Source organism: Tupaia chinensis, unplaced genomic scaffold (genome assembly GCF_000334495.1).
Source record: "Tupaia chinensis unplaced genomic scaffold, TupChi_1.0 Scaffold000561_1, whole genome shotgun sequence".
Lineage (NCBI taxonomy): Eukaryota > Metazoa > Chordata > Mammalia > Scandentia > Tupaiidae > Tupaia > Tupaia belangeri.
Window position 1 is genome coordinate 1,285,725 of NW_006160074.1, and position 24,902 is coordinate 1,310,626.

Sequence of the window (24,902 nt, forward strand, 5' to 3'; positions counted from 1 at the left end):
ATGGATTAGGGGTGGCCAGCTGGGAGCAGACTGTGCTTCGGCTTCCCGGAAGGAGTGATGCTGAGCTGGGCCTCGGAAGAGGAATAGAAGCTTACTGGGTGGACAAAGAGGGCAGCAGGCATGTGCAGGTGGACAACAGGAGGGTCCCCTGGTGCCGGGCGTGGCTGGTGGTCTCTCAAGCCTTCAGCAGAAGAGGTGTTAGGGACAGTCCTAGAAAGACAGGGCCAGATGGGAAGGGCCTTGAATTGTATGCAGAGGAGTGGAGACTTTGCCTGGAGGCCCTGGGGAGCTCTTGATGGTTTCTCAACAGGGTAGGATATGATTAGCTTTGTGCTTTAGAAAGCCTGTCCTGGGGGCCAGCAGGTGACTTGGAGATTAAGACTCTCTATCTCACATGGCCAAGTACATGGTTCAAGTCCTGGACCCAGTGGTTTGAAAAACACATCAGCACGTGTGGATGTATTCCCCAAATCCCAAGAGAAGGATGGAGGAGAAGAGATTGCCGTGTGGCCTTCCCCACTGGAGGTTGGGCTCACTTCTCCCTTTCCTTCTCTCTCTCCAGCAAGTGCATGCACCCGGTAGCAAATTGTATGCATTAAAAAAAGAACTTCTGTCCTGGCAGCAGTGACCTTCAGGTGGGAGATGAGGTCATGGCAGAGTAGTTGCTTCAAAGGGCCAAAGGGTCATCCAGGTGTGAGTTTCCTCTGGATCTACAACCTTCAGGGGAGCTGTTTCTTGGTGCCCAGTGCCGTGAGATGCTGGTGAGCCTCCCCGTTCTTCCACGGGCATCCGGCCTGCAGCTCTGCAGGTGCCTGGCTGCCCTGTGAGTCAGTCCTGTACTCCCAGGCTGTCCTGGCCAGTGGGCTGGCGTCGGCTGTGGCTGGCCAGCCATGGTGGAACTTGTGGGTCCCCACTGCCAGAGCTACAGGAGCGTGCACTGGCAAGCCTGCCAGGGGTGCCCAGGTGCAGTCTGGGCACAGTCCAGAGCCATGTCTAGGAATGTTGACAGAAGGGAAGGTTGAAGTGTGAGGCTGAGGCTGGGGGCTGGCTGGACACTGGGGACCTGGGCTCTGCAGCTGTGGGGTCCCTTTAGGAGCTGAGCAGTAGACAGCGGCCTGCAGTTGCTTCCTGCATGGTTCCTCTGATGGGCCAGGACTACAACCTGCATTTGTGGCCTGAGGAACACACCCACTGGGGGGAAGCAGCTGAGGACAGTTAATGTCCCAACCTGGGCCAGCTCAAGGGCGCAGACAGTGCAGTACCAGGAGCTGCCGCCAGGGTCCTTGGCTCTTTCACAATCTCCTGTCCCAGAGAAGTTACCTGCCCCGTCTGGGGGCTGCTGTGAACACACTGAGGTGTGCCTGGGCTTGCATGTGGCCACGAGTCCACGGAGAGGGGGGCCTGCCTGGGAGGGAGCTGCAGGGTCGCCTCTCCTGCCAGCCCCACCTCCTGTCTCTCTGGGGCCCCTGTTCAGGGTGACTCAGCCTCCTGCTCCCTCCCCACAGCTCCCAGACAGGCAGGGCCCCACAGCAGGCTGGGGCTGGCTGGCTGCTGTTCAGCGGGAATCCTGCTGCCTGGGGTCCTGCGAATGGGGTGTGCCCGCCTCTCCTGGGCCAGGGCCAGGAGGTGGGAGTCAGGGAGCTGCTTTGCTGGGACAGTGGCCTTGGTCTTACTTAGAGACCCCAGGCTAGAGTCCTCAGGCCGCTCTGCTTCCCTGAGATGGGAGGATACCACCAACCTGTTCTGCCTGGCCCGTGCCGCTTTCTTCACCAGACCTCGGAGGCCGAACTCTCCAAGGCTGTGCCCTGAGTCCGAGTCCCTCTGCTCATCACAGCCGTCTAGGCTTCTCCCAGTGACTGGGCTCGTTCTCGCGCTCTCACTCTCTTGCTGATTCCCCTTCCTAGTTCTGTGGTGTCCCCTGCCCCAACTCCCTGGGCCACCAGTGAGGCAAGGCCTCGCTGGCCCGGCTCCACGGGTTTAGGTAGAAACCAGAGTCTTCTCTGGCACCTGCTAGTGGCTCCCTCCCCGCCCTGCACACCCTGGCTGTACGCCCAGAACAGTGGCAAGGAAGTGTCCCCTGCCCTTCGACTCCCTCCTGTCTGCTCTTGGACCCTTCTGTCCTGGAGAGTTCCTCTCCGCTGCGTCCAGGGCTCTGCCTGGGGCCAGCCATGGGCTCTTTCTGGCTCCCGTGGAGTTCCTGGACTGGCAGCTAGTCTGGCTGCTCTAGGGGCCAGCTGGTGGCATTTCCCTTTCCCGGTGCCCAAGCCTTTGCATTTCGTGGGTGTTCTGTGATTCACAAGAGGCTCTGTGGGCAGCGTCTCATCTTATATACCCAACAACCTTGGAAGGTGGCTATTTAATTTTGGGGGGAGAGGGGTTGCTATAGGGTACCTATACTCATTGAAGAGAGGCAGAGAGAGACAGAGAAAGTCACCCTGGGGTGGGGGGTGGCCATGCCATAATCCCTTCTCCTTCCTTCTCTTCCTGGGATTTTGGACACACATGCACATATGCACACGTGCCCAGCATGATTTTCAAGCCACTGAGTCACGGACTCAAACCGCATTTGGCCATGTGGGAATTCAGTGCCTTAACCACAGTGCCACCTACGAGCCCTGGGAAGTGGCTACTCTTAGCCTATTTTGTAGGCAGGAGTTGAGGCTCCCTGGAGGTCCATGTCTTTGTCAATATCTTGTAGGAAGACACGGGCAGAAGTGGGATTCTAACCCGTGTCCTGGCTCTTCTGACCCCATAGTTATCTTGAATATGGTGTCTTCATTGACCTTTGCCTGCTAGATTGTCCCAGCCCAGTTCCTGACTGGGGCCGGGACTCTGGCCAAGGCTCGGAGACCCAGCCTGTGTCTGGGGTTAGGGCTCATCCCGTGGCCGAGGCTGTGGTCTGGGCCCCGTGTCCCAGCCTGGGGCCATCAGCTCCATGAACATGACCCATCTACTTTGTCCTCCTGCCTCCTCATGAACCCTTGTCCCCAGGGCAAGGTCCTCCCGGAGACACGGCCGCCTGTTCCCCAGGAGCAGCCGTAATGCTGGTCACACTGCAGGACGGGGCCGTTGAGGGGAGTGGCTGCTGGCAGTCATGGGGAAGCGGGCTCTCGCTGGCTGTCAGTGACACTGAGGCTCCTCCACTCCCAGCTGTCCCTGCTCCGGGCTCCGAGGCACTCTGCTTCTCTAGAGCGCCCCTTGAAGTGAGGAGAACGAAGGATTTGTCCCTATTTCCCCTTGGAGGCTCCCGAGGTTCCAGAGGCTGGCTAATTCACCTATCCCTGCGGGCTTTAACATTCTCTAGTCACATCCTCCCCAAGGAGACACTCGTACACCTCCAGGGACCTGCGCCTCACCAGTACCCAAGGCAGCTCACTGTGTCGCTTTGACTGCGTGGTACTGCGTTTTAATTATAGAGAGTATGCAAACGTACTTCTGCTGTTCATAAAAACATGGACTATTAGCAAACAAACTGAAGTCTTCCTTGATTACCACAGTATTCCAGACTGCTCTGCAGAGTTAATCATCACTGTTACCTGGTCAAAGAGCTTTCCTTTGGGCCAGCAGGTGGCACGCAGGTTAAGGCCATGGATCCCAAATGGCCAACTGTGGTTCGAGTCCTGGACCCAGTGGCTGGAAAATAATGTGTGTGTGCTGGACTGAATGGTTTCAAATTCTACCAATTATTCTGGAAATCACTCTTCTCACTCAACACTGTATCTAGGAACTCTAACCATGGCCTCCCAGAGAGAGCCACCATGTGACTTTTTTTCTCTTTTTTTACTGATATGAGGTAGTTCTTGAAGAATTTAGCAGGGGAATCTGGCCATTCCCTTACTGCTTACACTTAGGTTGAATCTGATTTTATTCTTGTACTTCCATATTGAGAGCAGCTGCAGCTGAGATATGGGAGCTGCTGCTGAGGTACAGGAGTGTTTCTTAAAAATTATTGTGCAGGGGCCAGCAGGTGGTGTTATGGTTAAGATTATGGACTCTTGTACAGTCGACCACAGTTCAAGTCCCGGACCTGGCGGCTTGAAAATTACACTGGGGGGACCAGCAGTGGGCGTAATGGCTATGTTGCGGGACTCCCATATAGTCGACCGTGGTTCAAGTCCCAGACCCAGTGGCTTAAACTCACACCGGGCATGTGTGCGTGCGTGCCCAAGATCCCGAGAGGAGAATGGAGGAGAAGGGATTGTGGCGCGGCCATCCCCCTTGGGGGGTGATTTCTTGCTTTCTGTCTCTCTCTGTGTGGTGGGTGCACCTGACCTATAGCAAAAACCTCTCCAAAAAAAAAAAAAAAAAAGGAAAAGAAAAAGAAAACAAAATTAAACTGGGTGTGTGTGTACCCAAAATCCTGAGAGGAGATTGGATTGCAGCATGACCATTCCCCCTGGGGGTGATTTCCCACTTTCCTTTTTACCCTCTCTCTCTGGCAGGTGTACGTGCCCTGTGGCAAAAACCTTAAGAAAAATATTGTGCAGTGTTTAAGATTTGCCCATTGAGACTTGTACAGAAGCACATGTCTCACTTGGGTCTCCCGCTATTCCTGGGTCTCCTCTTTAGCAGTCTTCTGCCCTCCTCAGGCTTCCCCCAAAGCCCCCCACCTACCCCAAGCTCCCCAGAAGCTGAAAACAGTGGCTGTGGCCCTGGAGCCTTCTCTCAGGGATTCCTGCACCTGCTGGAAAGGCATGGGTTTGAATGGCCTTTCTTGCAGGCAGCTGCTGTGGCAAGGGGTAGGTGGGATTGGAATGCCTTGGTTCGAATCCTGGTTCTGCCCCTCACCACCTGGTTATTCTGGGAAAGCTGTACAATCACTGGGTGCCTCAGTTTTAACCTCTGTAAAGGAGGCGTGACAGTGGCACCACATCGGAGGACCAAGGATGCTAGCACATGTCAAGTGCAGGCACAGTGGCCGGCACACGGTGGATACAGGATCTGACTCCTCGCGTTAGTGCCGGGCCACCCACCCGGGCAGAGGGCCTGTCTGGTGTGCGCTGGGATGACTCTGACCTCTGGGATGGCTTCACCCCACCGGGTGTGGGATGTCCCAGAGAGGCCACTGCCTGATGCAGCAAACAATCCCATTTCTGCCTGGCGTGGCCCTGAGGATCTGGACCACAGCCTAAGCGGCAGGAGGGAGCCGATCCGGCCCCTTTGCTGGGTGGAGGTGGCCGGGAGCCTGTGACGTAATCCACACCTCGGGCAGACTTAGCGACTGGCAACGGGGCCTGTCGTGGTGGTGAATTTGATCTCCCTTGGCCTGCAGGGTGGGCAGGAGAAGAAAGCAGCTTGGGGCCAGTCTCTCCCCTGAGCGCTTGGGGCCACACGACTGGCCCAGGGAAGGGCTCGCCTCTCAGCCTTTGGGGCAGATGACGGCAGGGGGTTGTCAGTGTTGAGAGGAACGGCCTTGTTTCTCCTTCCCTTACATGTTCCTTCCAGGTTCCAAACCACATTCATGCCACTGTCCAGCCAGCTCCTCACAGCCAGGAAACAGGCAAGCTGGCCCAGGGCATCGCACAAATGGGGAAACTGAGGCTCTGCGTGGTTACATGGTTCTCCCCAAGCCACACAGTTAGCCACTGGCAGGGCTGGGGAGGGTACCCAGGCTCCTTGTCCAGCTCTTTTGCATGAGGCCCCCCGTGGTCAGAGGCTTGGCAGGAGGTACCCAGCGGGCAGCCCTGCTGGCTTCTAACTCTCTGGGCCGGGCCTGTGTGGTCAGTGACCCAGCAGTCTGGATTATTCTCTAAGAGGTAGGAAGCACCGTGGCTGGCTCCAGGCCTGACCTTTCCCAGCCCCAGCTGCAAACTCCCTGGGTAGCCCACGGCCAGGCGGCGGCGTGTGGCTGCCTCGGGGAAGCCCACCTTCCCTGCGGGAGAGAGGAAGCCCTGAGCCTGTCCTGGGGTGTGAGCGGTGGGTTGCACAACTCTGAGGGCTCCTGGAGCTGCTCCCAGTGAGGCAGGAGAGCAGCATCCTTAGACCTATTTTTACTTTTGTTTGTTTGAACTTGCTGTAGAGCATGTGCACTCACTGGAGACAGAGAGGGGGAGAGAGGGGAAGAAAGGGAGCCCAGGGGATGTGGCCGCACTGCAGACCCTTCTCTCCTACTCTCCTGCTGGGGTTTCCGGCACACAGGCCCATGTGCCTGGCATGTTTTTCTCTTCTCTGTTTTTTTTTTTTTTTAGATTATTTTTTGGGTTTAGGACATATACACTCACTAGAGAGACAGAGACAGGGAGAGAGAAAGTGAGAAATCACCACCTGGGGACAGCCACGCCGCAATCCCTTCTCCCCCATTCTCCTCTCGGGATCTTGGGCACACACACACATGCGCCTGGTGTGAGTTTAAGCCAGCGGGTCCGGGACTCGAACCGCGATCGACTACATGGGAGTTCAGCAACATAGCCATTATTAGCATAATGCTAATATGCAGCTAACTGCTGGTCCCGACTTGCCATATTTTTACTTTAAAATTTTTAAAAGTTTATTTGTTTAAATTTTCCATGAGCGAGCGCGAGAGGGAGAGAACCCCTAATAGAGTCTGCCTCAGCCAGTTCCGGATCATGGGTGCACGTGTGCCTGTGGACTCAGGGAGGTTCTGGACACGCATTCACAACGTTCCCGTGGGGGCTGACCTGGCAGAGCGTCGCCTTTTGACTGGACCACTGTCCAGCCGTGGGGCCCGTGGTAGACTGCAGAAAGAGCCTCAGGAAGTCCCCGGGGCTTGCCGGGCTGGTAGATGGCAGAGGGGACTCACGCCTGCTTCCTGGTCCTAGACGTGGGCCCTCACGGGTCCTGCTGCCGGGTTGGACACACGAAAGAAGAGGACCTGGCTTGGGACCAGCGGTTGGTGGAATGGCTATGTCGCTGAACTCGTGTGCGTGTGTGCCCAAGATCCCGAGAGGAGAATGGAGGAGAAGGGATTGCAGCGTGGCCATCCCCCCTGGGGGGTGATTTCTCACTTTCTGTCTCTCTGTCTCTCTCTGTCTGTCTGACGAGCACACGTGCCCTGTAGCAAAAACCTCTCCAAAAAAAAAAAAAGAAGAGGACCTGGCTTTAGTGGTTTTAGTTTTTAAGGTTTTTTTTTTTTTTTTTTTTTTTTTTTTTTTAATAGGGCATGTGTGGTCACCAGAAAGAGATAGAGGGAGACAGAGAGAGAGAAGGTGAGGAATCACCCTTGGAGGGATGGCCACACTGCAATGTCTTCTATGTCTTCTCCTCCACCCTCCTCTTGGGATTTGGGGCATACACACATGCATCCCGTGTGAGTTCTGAGGCACCAGATCTGGGACCTAACCTGCAGTCAGCCAGGTGGGAGTCCAGGGCCTTAACCTGCATGCTACCTGCTGGCCACATGTGTTGTAGCTTTGAGTGAAGAGTGTGGTCCTTGTGTCAGAGAATGTGGGCTGGGCTGGCCGTTCACATGCGCCGAGCCCTTGCTGTGTCCAGACCCAGGCAGGGCTCCTTCACTGTGCCGAGGTCCGTCCCGCTACACCCTGCGTAAATGTGAAGAACTGTCAGCTGCAGAGGCGTTCGATCCACAGCCTACGTCAGAGCGTGGCCTCGCCTGCCTTCACTCAGAGCACCCGCACCGGCCCGCGGCTGGGCAGAAGCATCTAACGTAAAGCCTGTTTTGTCATGAAGTGTGATGGACTGACTACGCGTTGAGTGGAAACCGGAATGGCCTGCTGCCCTGCCCGGTGCCACGGGACAGTATCCCACCATATATCCCGAGCCCAGGAAAAAATCCAAATCCAAATCCAAGCTGGAAGCGCAGTTTCTTTGGGAGGAGTGTCCCTTGCACATCATGGCAAAATCTAGAAATTGTACCTCGACCCATCATCAGCCAGGGACAGTCTGTCTGTCACCCAGCCCCCCACTGGCTTCGGGAGGCAGATACTCTTCTCCTTCTCCGTTGTTCAGCTGACAAAGCTGAGGCCTGGGGAGGCTAAGTGACTTCCCGAGGCTGTACAGGGTGACGCTGGGATCTGAGCCGTGGTGGCGTGGCCTCAGAGGTCATGTGTGACCCTCTGCCTGCTAATACCTCGGTGGCTGGGAGGGTCGTGAACACAGTATGTTGCACGGTTCCTGACACCAGCACATGCTCCGTAAATTGCACGAGCGAGGGCCAGCTCCGTGGCACAGCAGTAACACACTGCTCTAGAGAAGCTGATCTCGTGGTGACCAAGGTTCGAATCTCTGACCTGGTCAGCCTGGCCAAGCACGTGAGTGACGGGCTGGAGGACTGGAGGAAGGGGACTGTGGCCTAACCAGACCCCATGAAGGGTGCTTCTCTCGCATGCTCACTCTCCTGTGTACATGCATGAGCTCTACTGTGCATGAAAGAAGAAAAATTAATTTTAAACACTTAAAATAAGAAAAATAATTGTCTTCAGGAACATGACGCTTTGGACCAATGACCGGTCCCTTTGCCATCAGCCACTCACTCTCCGTCAGTGCCGATGGGAAGGTCACTGTGTGGTGGTGTCTGCAGGGGCTGGCCCAGGGCTCAGGCCACCCCAGCTGCTGCCACTCTGGGGAGAGGGAGCCTCCCAGCTGCTCTGAGCGGCGTTCTGGGAGTGGGCGGGGCTGCTTCTAGCCACCTGCCCCTGGGACAGAGCCCCATTCTTCCTGCTTGGGTGCCTGTGGCATGTCAGCTGTGGCTTGTCAGCTGTGGCTGGACTCAGGCCTCCTCTGGCATGTTCCTGGGCTCCCACGGCTGGGATTTGAACCGTGTGGGCTGCCATGATGAATCTGACTCCATTAACCACTAGGCCATGCCCCAACTTTTAAAAAGTCTATTTATTTCTTCCATGAGTGAGAGAGATAGAGAGAAAGAGAGAGACAGAGAACACACCCAGGAAGTCTCTGCTGCGAACCCAGAGCCTCCCCTGCAGGTCTGCCTTGTAGACGCTGTGTTTTACCTCCTGGACCATCCGGACCTCTTTTAGTTTCTTTTAGTTTAGTTTTTTTTTTTTTCTTTTTTTCTTTTTTTCCTTTTTCCTAGATTTTTGCAATAGAGCGTGTGTGCTCACCAGAAAGAGACAGAGAAGGTGATAAATTACTCTCCACAGGGATGGCCACCCTACAATCCCTTCTCGTCCATTCTCTTTTTGGGATTTTGGTCATAATTTCTGGCACACACGCACATGTGCCCAGAATGATGCTCAAGCCTCTGGGTCTAGGGCTCGAAGCGCAGTTGGCCATGTGGGAGTCCAGTCCCCTAACCACCACGCCGTCTGCTGGACCTCATGTTCTTTTTAAGAACCAAGGTATTGGGGATCCTCACCTGGCACTGGGACCTCTGGGCTTGGAGCTGAGGTCAGGTGGTGCCGACCAGGCCTGAGCTGGGAGGAGCACGTGACCAGGTACGGCAGGGCTTGCTAGGGTCCACTTTCCATGCCCCACCCACAAGCTGGCGATGTGGTAGGTGGTAACTCGCTTGGTGGAGAAGAACAGCTTTTGGAGTTTATGGGCTCCGGGTTTGAATTCTGACTCGTCACATGCCTTGGGCTCCCGGCTTGACCTCTCTGAGCCTCAGTTTCCTCTGCTGTCAGATAGGGAAGACGGGGATGAAGTGGACTGACACCCTAGCAACCCGCCGACACAGAGCTAGTCCCCAGGGATGACCCAGTGCCCTTTAGGTCTGTAGGGCAGGTCTGGGAGGGGTCACGGAAAGCTCCAGAAGCCTTGCCAAAAGCCCTGTCAGCCGAGTCCAGAAATAGAAGACCCCGGAGACAGAGGAGGCTCCAGATGGCCAGGCTGCCCTCTGCCAGCCTGGGAGGCCACCCCGAGCTGGCAGTGTGGCCTCCCCCCTCCCGGGCTGTGGGCTGCATAAATTAGTTGGCAGCCTTTGGGCTAATTTTACCTTCTTGGTTTTCATGAATCATTTCCCATCTGGGGGTGTGTGAGAGCAGTGGGAACAGCCCTGCCAGCTGGATGCCCGGGCGTCCGCTGCAGAGACCCCATGGCCAGCCCTGCTGTGCTCTCAGAAGGGCCTCTCCCAGGCCAGGCGCCGTGGACCACAGGAAGGGTCCCCGAGGATGGCTCCTGCCAGCCCGGGCCTGGACCTGGGGTCAGTGAGTGACAGTGGGTCACAGGGCTGGAACTTAGGCTGTCTCTCAAGGGATTTGGCATCAGCTGGTTTCACCAGGATGGTCACTAGGAGCTGTTCGACCTTGGTGGTGGGATGGCTTGGCAGACACCCCTGTGACCTGCCGGACTCCTGGCTCACCTCCCATTGCCGGTGTGAAGACCGGCTTGTCATAGCCACAGCCTATCAGGGCTAGCAGGTTCTAGTGGAAAATCAGGCCAAAGGATGCACTGCACAGATGGGTAAACTGAGGCTCAGTGACCAGAGGGGCTTACCCCAGTCAGTGCTCCATGGAAGAAGGCAGACTAAGAGTTACTGACTGACTGCCACCCGGATGGTGGCACACGGTGAAATCCAGTGAAATGAGACAGCTGTGAGGCTGACCGGTGTGGGAAGGTTCTGGGTTCATGTCCAGAGACCTCCCTAAGTATACGGGCACATGTGTGCCATGATCTGGGCAGGCTGATGGCATCAGGACCTCCTGGGGTGCCCTGTCTCTCCCCCTCACTCATGGACGCCATAAACAGAACTTAAGAAATGCGTCACTTGCTAATGGGTTACACATTTACGCACAGCAACCTTATCTGATGCGAATGAGCTCTTTGAAAACTTATTTTATTTTTATTTAGTCTATTTATTTATTTTGCATTCGATCCCTGTACACCATTTCAGCATATCAAATGCGTCTTCCCATCCCGGATCCACTGTATATTGGCTCAGTCAGCGATATGGCCATACCCAGATCGTCACGGGTCGTTTTCCATTTTGTGTCCCTTTGTTTTGCTTCTTTGCCCCCTCAATCTCCTCCCTGTCATCCTCCCCCATTTCTCATTGCTCAGCCATGGAACCAGCCCACATGTCCACAAACAGATGAGTGGATTGAAAAGGTGTGGCACATGGACTCTGGAATATTACTCAGCCATGAAAAACATGACCCTGGCGTTTGATAGGAAGTGGCCGGACGTGGACGATTTCCTGCTGTTACTGTTTTGTAGAAGTGTAACTAGGCACTGAGTGAGATGGCGCCCGCAATCACAGCTGTGAGTGGCAGGGCCGGGATTTGACCCGGCACCCCACTCCAGGGGCCACGTTCCCACTGTCTCTGTCCAGCTGCCTCCTGCCATGGGCCCCAGCCTGCCTTTGCTCCCGCCCTCTCCCCTCCCGGGGCCCTGGGAGTGGTTTCCGGAAGCGTCCATCACGCCCCCTCGTCTTCTTCCACTCACCAGGTGTGCGCTGGGCTCCGGGAGCCATTCTGGGTGCAGGGGCTTATTTGGGAGCAGCCAGAGTAGAGAGGTGGGGAGGCCGGAGGGTTGCCAGCACTGCACCCCCTGTCATCTGAGGCGGAGTGCTTCGAGGACTGCGTCTACACAGCACTTTGGCCTGTTTCCTGCAGGGCGCTGATTCAGATGCTCAGGCAGGCCATGCACGTCTGTGACACAGGCGGCCTGGGCACCGGAGAGGCGGTGCCTTGTCTGTCCTAGCAGGGTCTCCAGCTCCTGCCATTCGTTACCTCATGGGATGACCGGCGTGGCATTGCCAACCCTCTGATTTCCTGAAAAGTTGAACTTCCATTTTTTTAAAAAATATTTATTTTATTTAACTGAATTTATTATTGTTATTACTGTTTTTTTGTTTGCTATAGGGCACGTGCACTCACTAGAGAGAGCGTGAGAGGGAAAGTGAGAAAGCAAGCCGCCGGGTCCAAGACTCAGACCTTTGTGAGCCATGTGGGAGTCCAGCCCCTTCACCACCACGCCACCTGCTGACCCACGTATTACACAAAATCTTTTATTCTATGCGGAGTCGGTAAAAATGAAAACTGAAAAAGACAGGATGGCCTCCAGTTTGCGAGCTGTGCGTCCTGCTCGCACTGCCTCCCTGCGGGCCTTCCTGGCACCAAACACATTCTCCTTCCAGTGGCTTCTCGGGCTCTCCTGTCAGGAAGCCCCTTCACTCCCTGCCTCCTCCCGTTGCCGTTTGTTGCCTACCATGCAGACTGCCACCTGGGAGCAGTGGAAGGGGCTTGATCTTCAAGTTGGGCAGACTCCAGACAGCTGGTGTGCAGCCTTGTTCAAGCCACTTAACCCCTCTGAGCCTCCATTTCCTATCCGAAAAACAAGTAAAGTAAGACCACACTTACGAGGTTGTCGACATGACTAAATACAGTCTGCCAGAAATGCAAGTCGGGCGGGAGTTGGCAAACCTGGTATTTGGCAACTCAGCGAGAGGTCTCAGGGTTCTTGTGAGCTTCAGGCACGGTCGGATCCAGGGGCTCACACCCTGTCACCAGGAGCGAGTTTCTCGCTCCTACTCTGCTCCATTCGCAGCCAGGCTGTGGTGTCACGGTGGCTGGCGGCCATCTCCCCATACCTATAGCCTACCCTTTCAGCAGTCCCTGCAGTGAGAGGGGATCCCCGAGATCAGCTCTGCACCTGCAGGGACAGGACCAGCAGATTAGTTGGCCCTTAGTCCCCCTCTCACCCCTGGGGTGAGCACTTGGAGATGGGGGCTCCCCAAGTTCTCTGTGGGCTTGGTGCTTGACTCCCAGCCCCTAGGGCCATACCTGGCTCTCTGTGGCCTGTGGGCACATACAGGAAGGGACGCCTCCCATGGTGCACGTGGAACAGCTGGCACGGAGCTGGCCTCAGCCACGTCCACACCCCGCCCGTCCTTCCTACGAGACGAGGTTCCCCTTCTGGGAACGCGTCACGGCTCCACAGCTCCCCCTCCATCTCGAGCTCGTCACCCAGCAGAGGAGCCCCACACTCCCGTTTGTCGTGGCCAGCTGGACCTGTAGCCCCGTCACTCCTGACCTGTCCCCTTGCCCCTGCAGACGTGTTCCCGGAATCAGTGCTGTCTGGTGCCATCATTGTTCCGGTCCACTCGTTCACATGCTTGCCACTCTGTCGAGACCGGCCTGCAGGCCAGCTTCGATCTCATCAGGTGTGCAGAAGGGGTAGTCCACCCTGCAGGGTCACGGAGCCAGTGAGCTGACGCGAGAGGAACTCGCCCGGCACCCGTAGGTGCTCAGGGAAGGTCCACTTTCCTTTGAGTCACTTCCAACTGCCTTAGTTGGAGCCCACATGCGTGAGCCTTTGCATGACTGTGTGGGAAGGTGCCTAATTCCCTCCTAGTCATTCATGCTGATTGTGCATGCGTGCATGCATGGAAGTCTTGGGGACCCTGGGCTCCTGTGTTGGTGCTAAGGATGGCCGAGGCTCGCTGGATGAGCAGGATGGCTCACTGCTCCCCGCCCGGCCCACAGCCCGGCCCACAGCAGGCCATCAGCATGGAGCACTGCTTCCCCACCCATGTCCCATGGAGCCACATCAGTGGCCGGATGGGGACTGCAGAGTGGGCCGCCCTGCACTGCGACAGCTCAGAGCTGACAGGCCAGCTCCCTTCTCCAGGGAGTGCACAGCTGCGGTGCCCGCCTTGACCCACTTAACTACCTGTGTGACTAGCAGTGAAATGGCTCAGGGTCAGAGGGCAGCAAGGCCTTGGTTTGAGACTCTCAGCCAGGACGCCCAGGATGCACCAGACCCTGGTGAGCTGCTGCTGCTGTGTCCACCCCGCCTCCCCACAGCCCTCTGTACTTGCCCAAAGACAGAGTGGCGTGGTGACGAGTCCCCGTGGTTAGAGGTACCCACACATGCCTGGGAATGATGGAAAGACTGGGTCTGAGCAGCTCGTGGTCAGACGGTGCTTTTCCGACCTCCAGGTGCGTCCACAGTGCCTGGTCAAGTCTCCGTGGGCAGGCTCTGGTTCGGGAGGCCTGGGCTGAGCAGGAGAGTGCCTTTGGAGCTCCATGGGGTGCCCGTGCTGCTGGTCCATGGCCCGCACTTTAAGAAGCAAGCAAGGATTTAGATGACATTTGAGTTTTCTTGTAATTCTGAGATTTTTGGTAAGGTTGGGCGAATAAATAGCCAGTGAAAATGGCAGGGGTGAGAGCAGGAGATAGCCAAGAGAGCCGGAGGAGTGTAGACCCCGTGGGCGGGGGATGCTGCAAGCCTTCCGCTGGTCACAGGCAGTGGGGCTGTTTCCCTCGGGCCAAACACCTGAAGAAGAAACGCATGCACGCGCTGCTTCCTCAGGTCCCAGCCCTCAGTAAGAGTGGCAGGTGTCATTAGCATGGGGGGAGGGCCCTAGCTAAACCAGGGGAGCGCTAGGGCTCACAGCTGTGAGCTCCCGGCCAGCAGTCGAGGCAGGAACCCTCTGACTGTCCTTAGGAGAGTCGATATTCCAAGCCTCTTCCCCTCGTGGCCTTCATGTTCTCCTGCTTTGTCATCCGAGAGTGTGGCCTCCCTGAGCCCCAGAGAGCTGCCCCGGCCCTACACAGGCACACCCGCTTCTCCCAGGCCTTACCTGGCCATGGCCGACCTACACAGGCACACCCCTTCTCCCCAGGCCCTACCTGGCCTGCCGACCTGGTGCCTGGAGTTCTGCAGTCAGATTTGCCGCAGGGAGTTTTCTTGGACATCAGTGTCCTCTTCCCAGGAGCAGCAGGCGGCGGGGAGGACCCCTCTGCATGCTCCCTCACCCCTATTTGCTGGCTTCTTTCTTGTGGGGAGGGCGAAGGGAAGCACCACCTAGGACTTGTCTTATAAACTACAGTACTAGTTCCTATTTTCCTTTGTTAAAGTTTATGATTTTATTTATGATAGTGAATATGAGAGAAAGAGAGAGAGGAAGAGAAAGACTCTCGACAGGACCTGGTCCCTTCCCCAGCCCTCCAGCTTTCAGGATCTTGGGCACACACGTGTTTTCAGGTCATTCAGGCCAAGGATCCAAACCCGTGTCAGCCATGTGGCTTCCAGCCCTGCTGTCCCAGGTGCTCCCAACTGTGTTACAGAAGCTTTGCCTTATTATTATTATTATTATTATTTACTTTTTATTCTGCAGGAAAGGTAGAGAGACGAGTATAGTAAACTCCCATGCCCCACCAACGAACGACTGGGCGTTACTAGGCTATTTTTCAACTCAGGAAAGCTTGCGCCTGGTGTAAAATGTAGTGAGAAGTAACCCCCTCCTTCCCCAGCCCTCCGACGAGGAGCCAGTGCCAAGAGCTATTCTGAGCAGAGGCACGCACACGAGTGTGTGTCCTTTAAACCGTGTGCAGCTGGGGCCCGTTCATGTTCTGTCACGCACGTATGACTCGGGCACGTCGTGTCAGACACTGCTCTCAGTGTTATGCGCGATGTGTTATTGCTTACCTACTTCTCATGACACCCTGACCAGGTAGGTGCCATCATTAGTCCCAGGCACAGGAAGTAGGGACATCTCCGGTGTCACCCAGTCGTGGTCAGCTGGAAAGTGGGCCCAGGCAGCTCAGAGGCAGCACCCACGCTGTCACCGTCTCGTGCTGGCTCTGCAGTGACACCTTCTGTCCCTGACTGTTCTCCCCACCCGTCATGGAGTCCACTTCACCAGCGTTTCTTCTTCTTCTTTTTTTTTTTTTTTTGAGTGGTTTTTGCTATAGGGCACATGCACTCGCCAGACAGACAGAGAGGGATAGAGAGACAGAAAGCGAGAAATCACCCCCCGGGGGATGGCCACACCGCAATCCCTTCTCCTCCATTCTCCTCTCAGGATCTTGGGCATGCATGCACATGTGCCTGGCGTTGAGTTTAAGCCACCGGATCTGGGACTTGAACCGCGGTTGACTACTTGGGAGTCTAGCAACATAGCTATTACACTAACTGCTGGCCCCTTACCAGCGTTTCTTGTGCTGACTTGGCACTGGGCCCTGTGCTCATTGCTGGAGAGATAGCAGCAAACAAAACCGATGACATCTCTGCCTTCCCGGAGTTTTCATTCTAGTGGGGAGACAAACGATGAATAATATAAACAAGTTTGATAGCGATACGTGTTCTGGAGAAAAATACAGCAGGGCAGGAAGGGTGGGAAGTGTAAGGGGGGGTGCAGCCAGTGGCGAGCTGGTTACAACGGCCCGATCCCACATGGCTGAGTGCATGGTTCGAGGCCCGGACAGGACAGCTTGAGAAATGTGCCCAGTGCTTGTGTGCGTGTGTGTGTGTATGTATGTGTGTGTCCAAAATCCCAGCAAAAGGGAGCAGGAGAGGAAAAGGGATTGTGGCATGACCATCTGGCATGGGGGGGGTTGCTTTCTCTCCTTCTCTCTTTCTCTGGGAAGTGCACATGCCCTTTAGTGAACTAAAGGAAAAGAAAGCGTAAGGGGGTTGCAGCTTTATATGGGTGACCAGAGGAGGTGGCACTCCACAAAGGCTCTGGAGGGGCGAGGGAGCAAGCCCCGTGGGTATGTGGAGAAAAGCATGAAGGGCAGAGAACAGGCAGTGCAGACTCAAGACAGGAATGTGCAGGGAACCAGCAGTTAGCGTAATGGCTATGTCGCTGGACTCCCACGTAGTTGACCGCGGTTTGTGTCCTGGACCCGGTGGCTTAAACTCACGCCGGGCGCGTGTGCGTGCGTGCCCAAGATCCCGAGAGGAGAATGGAGGAGAAGGGATTGCGGCGTGACCATCCCCCCTGGGGGGTGATTTCTCGCTTTCTGTCTCTATGTCTCTGTCTGTCTGTCTGGCGAGCGCACGCGCCCTGTAGCAAAAAACCTCTCCAAGAGGGGAGGTTCTGGAGGGAATGGGGCAGTCCGTGTCGGCCCGACGAAGCCCTAAGAACAAGGTGTTGGTCGTGCACCCTGGGGCATGGTGGAGGGCTCTGAGCGGGAACTGCTTGGTCTGCTTTGGTTTGTAACAGGTCCTCCCTGACTGCAGGGTGGGAGCGGACTGGAGGGCCCGGATAACCAGTCAGGCTGCCTCTGCAGCCATTCCAGGGAGAGGGAGTGGTGACCGTGGAGGAGGGGCTGAGCTAGTTCCGTGGAGTCCCCGGAAACAGCGGGCCGGCTGTGTAGATACGCTGTCAGTAATTTAAGTGAGGCCGGTGGGGGGGGGGGGCTTGTCAGTCTCCAGCCTTTGACTACCCTGGGCAGTCGTGCAGGGTATATTCATGCACGTATGTCTGAGAACCCCCTAGACATGAAGTCGCAGGACTCAGGGTGCATGCCGTGTTTAAAGGTCCCTTGCCACCTTGCTCTCCCGAGAGGTACTGGTTTACATTTCTGGCAGGAGGCATGAGACCATGCCCGGGGCTGTAGTGTCAGGGAGAGGAGTGACCAGTCGAGAAATGCCATTTCCCCACGCCTCGCTGTTCTGTAGGCCTGGGCACCCTCCAGGTGGGGCTCTCCACGGGTTCATGCAGAGTGCTGGACCACTAGACCCAGCTCGGGTGGGCTGGGGTCAGATGGGACTGCATCCTTGGTAGGCAGAGTCCTGTGAGGATGGCTTGTGGCTGCACGTAATAGCAGTGCTGTCCTGGACAGGCTAGGGACGTCGAGGAGTGCAGCAGGCGTGGGTAGGTGTCCACACTGCCGACTCCACGCCTCGGCCTGGCAGGTGATGTCCTGGTCTCTGAGAGCGTGTCCAACACCTGCCAACATGCCGATCCTCCAGCTCCACCGGGTCCAACAGTCCAGTCCAATTCCACCCTGAAACTAACGACCCAGAGTTAGCACCGGCCCTGCAGTATCAGGGCCCGGTCCCACGGGGCCGTCTTCACTTCAGACATCAGTCTTAAGTCCCAGTCACCCACAGTTTTGACCGACGTAAATTAGGGGTTCCCGGGACCCTTCTCAGGTTGGATGACCCCCTGGAAGGACTCACAGCACTCAGAAAGCTGCTTCACGTACTATCCGCCATGTATTTACGGGAGGCAACTTAGGAATGGCCAAAGGAACGAGCTGCACATGGCGGGGCTGGGGCGGGGGCGCAGAGCTTCCATGCCCGACACCACCCTCCCAGCACCTCCTCTGTGCCTGGAACCCGGAAGCTTTCTGCATCTTGTTGCACAAGAGTTTTCCTAGAGCTTAATCCCCAGCCCCTCCTGTCCTCCGCTGTGGTCAGTGGGTGGGGCTGAAAGTTCCCACTCCCTGAGAGTGGGACCAGTTGGTCTTTCTGGTGACCAGGTTCATCTTGAAGCAGTCTGGGCCCCACCCTAAATCATGTCACTTCCATAACTCACGGGTGACTCAGGGGGACTCTGTAGGAAGCATAGTCCTGTCACTCTTGAAATCCCAGGAGTGGGGACCAGCAGTTAGCATAATTGGCTATGTTGCTGAACTCCCATGTGGTTGACGGTGGTTCAAGTCCCAGACCCGGTGGCTTAAACTCATGCTGGGCACGTATGCGTGCGTGCCCAAGATCCTGAGAGGAGAATGGAGGAGAAGGGATTGCGGCGTGGCCATCCTCCCAGGGGCTGCTTTCTCCCTTTCTATCTTTCTATCTCTCTCTGTCTTTCTGGCGAGCGTAAGCGCCCTATAGAAAAACCTCTATTAAAAAAAAAGGAAAGAAAGAAAGAAAGAAAGAAAGAAAGAAAGAAAGAAAGAAAGAAAGAAAGAAAGAAAGAAAAAGAAATCCCAGGAGTTAGGAGATTGGTGCCGGGAATCATGGACAAAGACCAAACGTATTTCTTTCCTTTTTCAAGATGGTGCCTCCCCACGGCAAGGTCCTCCTGCCTCAGCTTCCTGCACAGCTGGGACTGCAGGCACGTGCTGCCAGGTCAACTTCCAACTTCCGGGCTGGGCGGGGATCAAACCAGGTCAACCCCCTCGCCTCAGCCTGCTGATAGTGGCATCTACAGCTGCACTCACAGCCGAGCCCCAAACATATTTCTTACCTGCCCCTCTACCCAGGCGCACCAGCTCTATGTGGGGAGTGCTCCCTGCGAAGCTCAGGCTCAAAGACATGGCTGCCATTTGCAACCGTGACTATATGCCTGCTTGGTCAAGTCATGAAATAAAAACCCTTCCCTTCCCTCTGAGTGGGCCAAAGCAGGTCAGGAATCCAACCTTCCAGGCGAAGGCCATGAGCTGAGTAGTTAGAGGCCAGGTCCTGATCCAAGCATGGGGAGGGAGATGGTATGGCCCTAACTAACCTGATTTAGTCTAAGCCCGCGCCAGAGCTCAGCCCCTCCTGGCTCTCGGCAGTCCTGTAAGGGTGTGTGGCACCTGGGCAGATCCAGCTTCGTCAGCGGACGGGAGGGAGGCCATCAGCAGTGTGTGCTGTGAGAAGCAGACATGACTCATGATCTTACACTGCTTCTCTTAGCTCTTCTCACCCAAGTCTTAGCAGCCATGGGGTCAGCGGATTATCTGTGAGCTCTGCAGGAGGGCCACCTCTGGAGAACGTGTCCCCCTGGCCCTAAGCAGCGTCTGCTCTGCGATGGCGACCTGAAGCCTTGACCTGGGCTCGACCGACTGGACCCTCCTTTCCTCAGCTGCAAAATCAGGGCAGAGTGGGTGGGCGAAGATATCCACAGGGGAGTTCCTTGCCTTTGTAGATATTTTTTCCTTTGTGTTTATGAACATGCAAATTTATATAGAAAAATGCACATATTATGGAAGCACGGTTCGATATATTTTCACCAACTTAACACACCAAGGGACTAGCAGCTAGATGAAGAAGTAGGGCATGAGCAGTATTCTAGAACCTTCTTTCCTTCCCCTTTCCAGTTATTCCCAAGGATAACCGTGAGCTCAACTGCTGACATTATAATTTTGCTTGTGAGGTTTTGGTTTTAACTTAAAATTTTTTTTTGCTAGATGGTCCATGCACTCACCCCAGAGAGAAGGAAATAGAGACAGCAACCCCATGGGGGATAGTCACGCCACAATCCCTTCTCTGTTTTTCCTTTTGGGATTTCAAGCATGTTTTTCAAGCCTCCAGGTCTGGGATTTGAACCATGCAGTTGGTTATGTGGGATCCAGCAGCCCCAACCACTAAGCCACTGGCTGGCCCTCTGTTAACCTTACATAAATTAATTGTACAGTGCATTCTTCCGGCTCTCGTTCTTTTCTCCACATTATGGCTTGCCCATGTTATAGTACATATTTGTAATTTTAGTCTCATTTCTGTGTGGCATTCTAGCCATCACGCTGACTTTTAAACCTAATGAGGCTTCAGTGACTGTCGTCCAGTTCCCTGTGATCAGTCAGCACAAGAAAATGAATGCGCCAAATTTCTTAGTTTTTGCTTAGAATGAGTGTGATAACCAGTGTGATAGCCCTGAGTATCACATAACCTGTGTGGAGGAAAAACAAGAAACTTGAATGCATTACCTAACACATGCAGTCTTTTTAATAGCAAAAATCTTTCAGAATGGGAATCATAAAAAATAAATAAAACCAGGGATACTTCATGATAGAAATACTAGGGCCTGGGGCCAGCAGAAGGCATTATGGTTACACATATGCCCGAACGCGGTTCGAGTCCTGGACCTGGTGGCTTGGAACTCACACCAGACACATGTGCGTGTGTGTCTAAGATCCCAGGAGGAGAATGGAGAAGGGATTGCGGCTGGCCACCTCCCCCGGCCCCCGGGCTGTGATTTCTCACTTTCCCTCTCACTGTCTCTGTCTCTCTCTTCACTGAGTGCTTTCGCTCTAAGGCAAAAACCTCTTTAATAAAGAAAGCCGGGGATGCTTCATGGTAGAAATCCTGGGTCCTTATTTCCTTCATTCGTGAAATGCACCCGGTTCACTTAGTGCCTGGCACTCGGTCTGCCATCTCCATCCGTCCTCCTTCCCGGCCTACTGTCTGGATCTCAGATTTCTCAGCGCAAGTGCGAAAGGTGGAAGGGAGTTTGAATTGCTCTTCTCTTGCGATTCCTAAACGCAACGAGAATGAAGAATTTCTTCAGAGATTTTTCAGGTGACATTTTTTTCTCACAAGCAGAAAAAGAAACAGAAACACTTGACCTTTCCTGACCACTGTCAATACCCTCACATAGATCTTCGCAGGCCTGTGTGTGCAACCCACATCACTAGATAGGGATTTCCTGAAATGATTTTGTCTCCATGTTTCCATAACTTTCATTTTTAAAAACTAGATTTCTTTTAGATGTTTTTTTTCGGGGGTTTGTCTATTTTTATTAATTTTTTAAAAATTATTATTTATACATCAAATCGCTATCCATCATTTAGATTGTGAAGAGCATGATACCCAGCATGGTACACACCTGAGTCCAGCCCAGCTGAGACTATTATACACACCCTCGTCTTCAAATAACAAACCTTATCTGTGTCCGCAAGTGTCTCACCTCTCCGTTTCCCCCCGATTTTCATTTCCTATGCTCTTCCCCTCCCACACTCTCTTCCCACTTTGTCTCTAGTGTCCATTACAATTTTTAATGCTTTTATGTTCTCCAATCTTTCAGTCTCTACCATAGAGTGCAGATAGTTGGTATATGTTAAGTGGAGACATATATTGTCTCTTTCTTTCTTTCTTTCTTTCTTTCTTTCTTTCTTTCTTTCTTTCTTTCTTTCTTTCTTTCTTTTTTGAGAGGTTTTTGCTATAGGGCACATGGTCTCAACAGAAAGACACAGACAGAACAGAGAAAAAGCGAAAAATCACCCCCCAGGGAGGATGGCCATGCCACAATCCCTTCTCCTCCATTCTTCTCTTGCGATCTTGGGCATGCAAACACACACGCCTGGTGTGAGTTTAAGTCACCGGGTCCAGGAATTGAACCATGGTCGACTACATGGGAGTCCAGCAACATAGCCATCACTCCAACTGCTGGTCACATCTGCCTTTCATAGCCTGACTGGTTTCACTCAGCAACAAATCTTCCATATTTACCCACTTTCTATCAAACTCCAGGGCTTTTTTTTTTATGCCTGAATGGTATTCCATCATGGAATATATGTGCTGTAATTTTTCAATTCACTTATCTGTGGACATTTGGGTTGGTTCCATGTCTTAGCAATAGTGAATAACGCTGTAATGAAGAGTTGAGCAAGCGCTTTTCCGACTGAGTGCTCTCCTGTCCTTTGGGTAGATACCCAGGAGTGCAATTGCTGGATCATATGGTAGTTCTATTTGTAGATTTTTGAGGAATCTCCAAATTATTCTCCACAGTGGTTGGACCAATTTACATTCCCACGACAGTGTAGGAGTGTCTCCTTTCACCACATCCTCTTCAGCACTGATCATTATTTGTCTTTTTAACCTTCACCATTTTGACTGGGGTTAGGTGGTATCTCATTGTGGTTTTGATCTGCATTTTCCTTACAATGAGGGATGTTGAGCATTTTTTCATATGCTTTTTAGCTGTTCTTACGTCTTCCTTAAAGAATTTTTTCAGGGGACCAGCAGTTAGCATAATGGCTATGTCGCTGAACTCCCATGTAGTTGACCGCGGTTCATGTCCTGGACCCGGTGGCTTAAACTCACGCCGGGCGCGTGTGCGTGCGTGCGTGCTTCAACACATCCCCTCCAGCACATCATTTTTTTTTTATCTTAGCCATTCTAACTGTGCTTAGGTGATATCTCATTGTAGTTTTGATCTGCATCTACCTAATAATGAGGGATGTTGAGCATTTTCTCATGTTTTTTGGCTGTTCGTGTGTCTTCCTCAGAGAGTTGTTTATTCAGCTCAATTTCCCATATTTTAATTGGGTTAATCATTTTCTTCCGGGTAAGCTGCTTGGGTTCCCTGTGTATTCTGGTTATCAGTCCCTAACCTGGGGTACAGTTAACAAAAATTCTCTCCCATACTGAAGGTTGTCGATTTACACTAATTATGGTGGCCTTTGCTGTGCAGAAACTCCTTATTCTGATGCAATCCCACCTGTCTATTTTGGGCATTATTGCCTGTGCTTTGGGGGTCTTGATTAAGAAGTCTTTGCCTACCCCAGTGTCTCCCAGAGGTTCCCTAGTGTTTTCCACCAGTAGTTTTATAGTTTGCAGTCTTAGGTTTAGATCTTTGATCCACTTTGATTTTAGTTTTGCTAATGTTGATGGATATCGGTTCAAATTCATCTTTCTGCAGGTGGATACTCAGTTTTTCCAGTACCATTTGCTAAAGAGGTTTCCCTTTTCCCACTGGATTGACTGGTACGCTTTGTCAAAGATGAGTTGGCTGTATGTTTTGGGGTTTATTTCTAGAGTCTCTACTCTGTTCCATTGGTCCTCATGTCTGTTTTTGTGCCAATACCATGCTCTTTTGATTATCACAGCTTTGTAATATATTTTGGGGTCAGGAAGTGAGATGCCACCTATTCCAGTCTTCTTGTGCAGGACAGCTTTAGCAAAACTGGGTCTTTTATGATTCCAGACAAATTCTATGATTGTCTTTTCTAGATTTGTGAAGAATGTCTCTTGTAATTTTATAGGGATTGCATTAAATGTAGATTAATTTGGGTAGGATTGCCATTTTGATTATATTGATTCTGCCAATCCAGGAACATGGGATGTCCTTCCACTTTTTAGTGTCCTTTTCAATTTCCTTTTTAAGGTTTTCATAGTTTTCCTTGCAGAGGTCTTTGACTTCCTTGGTTAGTTTTATTCCTAAGTATCTTATGTTTCCTATGGCTATGGTAAGTGGAATTACTTTCTTCAGTTCTGTCTCTCCCTGCTTGTTGTTTGCATATAGAAATGCTATGGATTTTTGTAAGTTAATTTTGTATCCTGACACTTTACTGTGCATTTATCACTTCGAGAACTTTTATCATGGATATTATTGGGTCTTTTATGTATGCAATCATGTCAGCTGCAAAGAGAGATAATCTCAGCTCTTCTTTTCCTATTGGAATGCCTTTTCTTTCTTTCTCTTGTCTGATCGCATTGGCTAGCACTTCCAGTACTACATTGAATAGGAGTGGAGAAAGTGGGCAGCCTTGTCTTGACCCCGTGTTTAGTGGAAAAGCTTTCAGCTTTTCCCCATTCAGTATGTTACCTGTAGGTTTTTCATAAATGGCTTTATTATGCTGAGAAATAGTTCTTCTCTGCCAATTTTACTGATAGCCTTGATCATAAAGGCATGTTGTATTTTGTTGAATGCTTTTTCTGCATCAGTTGAAATGATCATATGTTTTTTTTACCCTTTTTTCTGTTAATATGGTGTATTACATTTATGGTTTTGCATATGTTGAACCACCCTTGCATCCCTGGAATAAAGCATACCTGGTCGTGATGAATCACCTTTCTTATATGCTGTTGGATACGGTTAGCAAGTATCTTGTTGAGAATTTTTGCATCTACATTCATCAGGGATATAGGTCTGTAGTCTTCCTTTATTGTCATAATCTTATCCATTTTGACAATGAGGGCTATGGAGGCTTCATAGAATGAATTTGGAAGGGTTCCTGCCTTTTGATTCTCTAGAATCAGTGTGAGTAGAATGGGGATTACCTCTTCTTTAAAAGTTTTGTAAAATTCGGCAGTGAAGCCATCAGGGCCTGGACTTTTCTTTGTTGGGAGAGTATTACTGATTCAATCCCATTCCTTATTATAGGTCTATTCAGGCTTTCTATGTCTTTCTAAAGTTCTATAGATGTCTATCAAGTCCATCTGTTTTATGGTAGAATTTAGGTCCTGAATCTCTTTGCTTATTTTTTATCTCACTGACCCGTCTAGAGCAGATAATGGGATGTTGAGATCTCCGACAATTATAGTGTTACAGTCTATCTCTCCTTTCAGATCTAGCAGTCTTTTCTTTACGTATAGGGGTGCTGCTGAGTTCGGTGCATAGATATTTATAATCGTTACATCTTCTCGGTGAATTAGCCCTTTTACTACTATATAATGCCCTTCTTTGTCTCTTATTATTATTATTATTTTTTTTGGAGAGATTTTCGCTATAGGGCACATGCGCTTGCCAGACAGAGAGACAGACAGAAAGCAAGAAATCACACCCCCCCAGGGGGGATGGTCACGCCGCAATCCCTTCTCCTCCATTCTCCTCTCGGGATCTTGGGCACGCACGCACACGCGCC

General features: G+C 52.8%; 1 protein-coding gene and 2 long non-coding RNA genes across 6 annotated transcripts in view; all 3 read right to left on the reverse strand.

Moving 5' to 3' along the window:
* Positions 1–11,868: 11,868 nt before the first annotated feature.
* LOC102492344 (uncharacterized) lies at positions 11,869–13,055 on the reverse strand. Its single transcript, XR_001371076.2, has 3 exons — positions 12,910–13,055; positions 12,300–12,528; positions 11,869–12,200 (listed from the first exon to the last, which is right to left on the reverse strand). It is a non-coding gene; the product is annotated as an uncharacterized LOC102492344 (long non-coding RNA).
* Positions 13,056–13,757: 702 nt separating this feature from the next.
* Positions 13,758–16,092, reverse strand: LOC106733140 (uncharacterized). 2 transcript variants are annotated; one of them, XR_001371077.2, is made up of 3 exons: positions 15,811–16,090; positions 15,310–15,402; positions 13,758–13,938 (listed from the first exon to the last, which is right to left on the reverse strand). It is a non-coding gene; the product is annotated as an uncharacterized LOC106733140 (long non-coding RNA). The 2 variants fall into 2 exon arrangements; XR_001371078.1 differs by lacking the exon at positions 13,758–13,938 and adding an exon at positions 14,644–14,685 and having other exon boundaries at positions 15,811–16,092.
* Positions 16,093–17,048: 956 nt separating this feature from the next.
* LOC106735880 (putative GPI-anchored protein 39) overlaps positions 17,049–24,902 on the reverse strand; it is a 15,867-nt gene continuing 8,013 nt past the window's right edge. For 2 of the 3 annotated variants that reach the window (XM_014591336.2, XM_014591335.2), the window contains one exon: positions 20,530–20,792. In XM_014591336.2, coding sequence (XP_014446822.1) covers positions 20,715–20,792 — 78 coding nt within the window. In that variant the 3' untranslated portion in view covers positions 20,530–20,714. Of the gene's footprint in view, positions 17,622–20,529; positions 20,793–24,902 lie in introns of those variants that run through there. The other variant, XM_014591333.2, reaches the window with a different exon arrangement.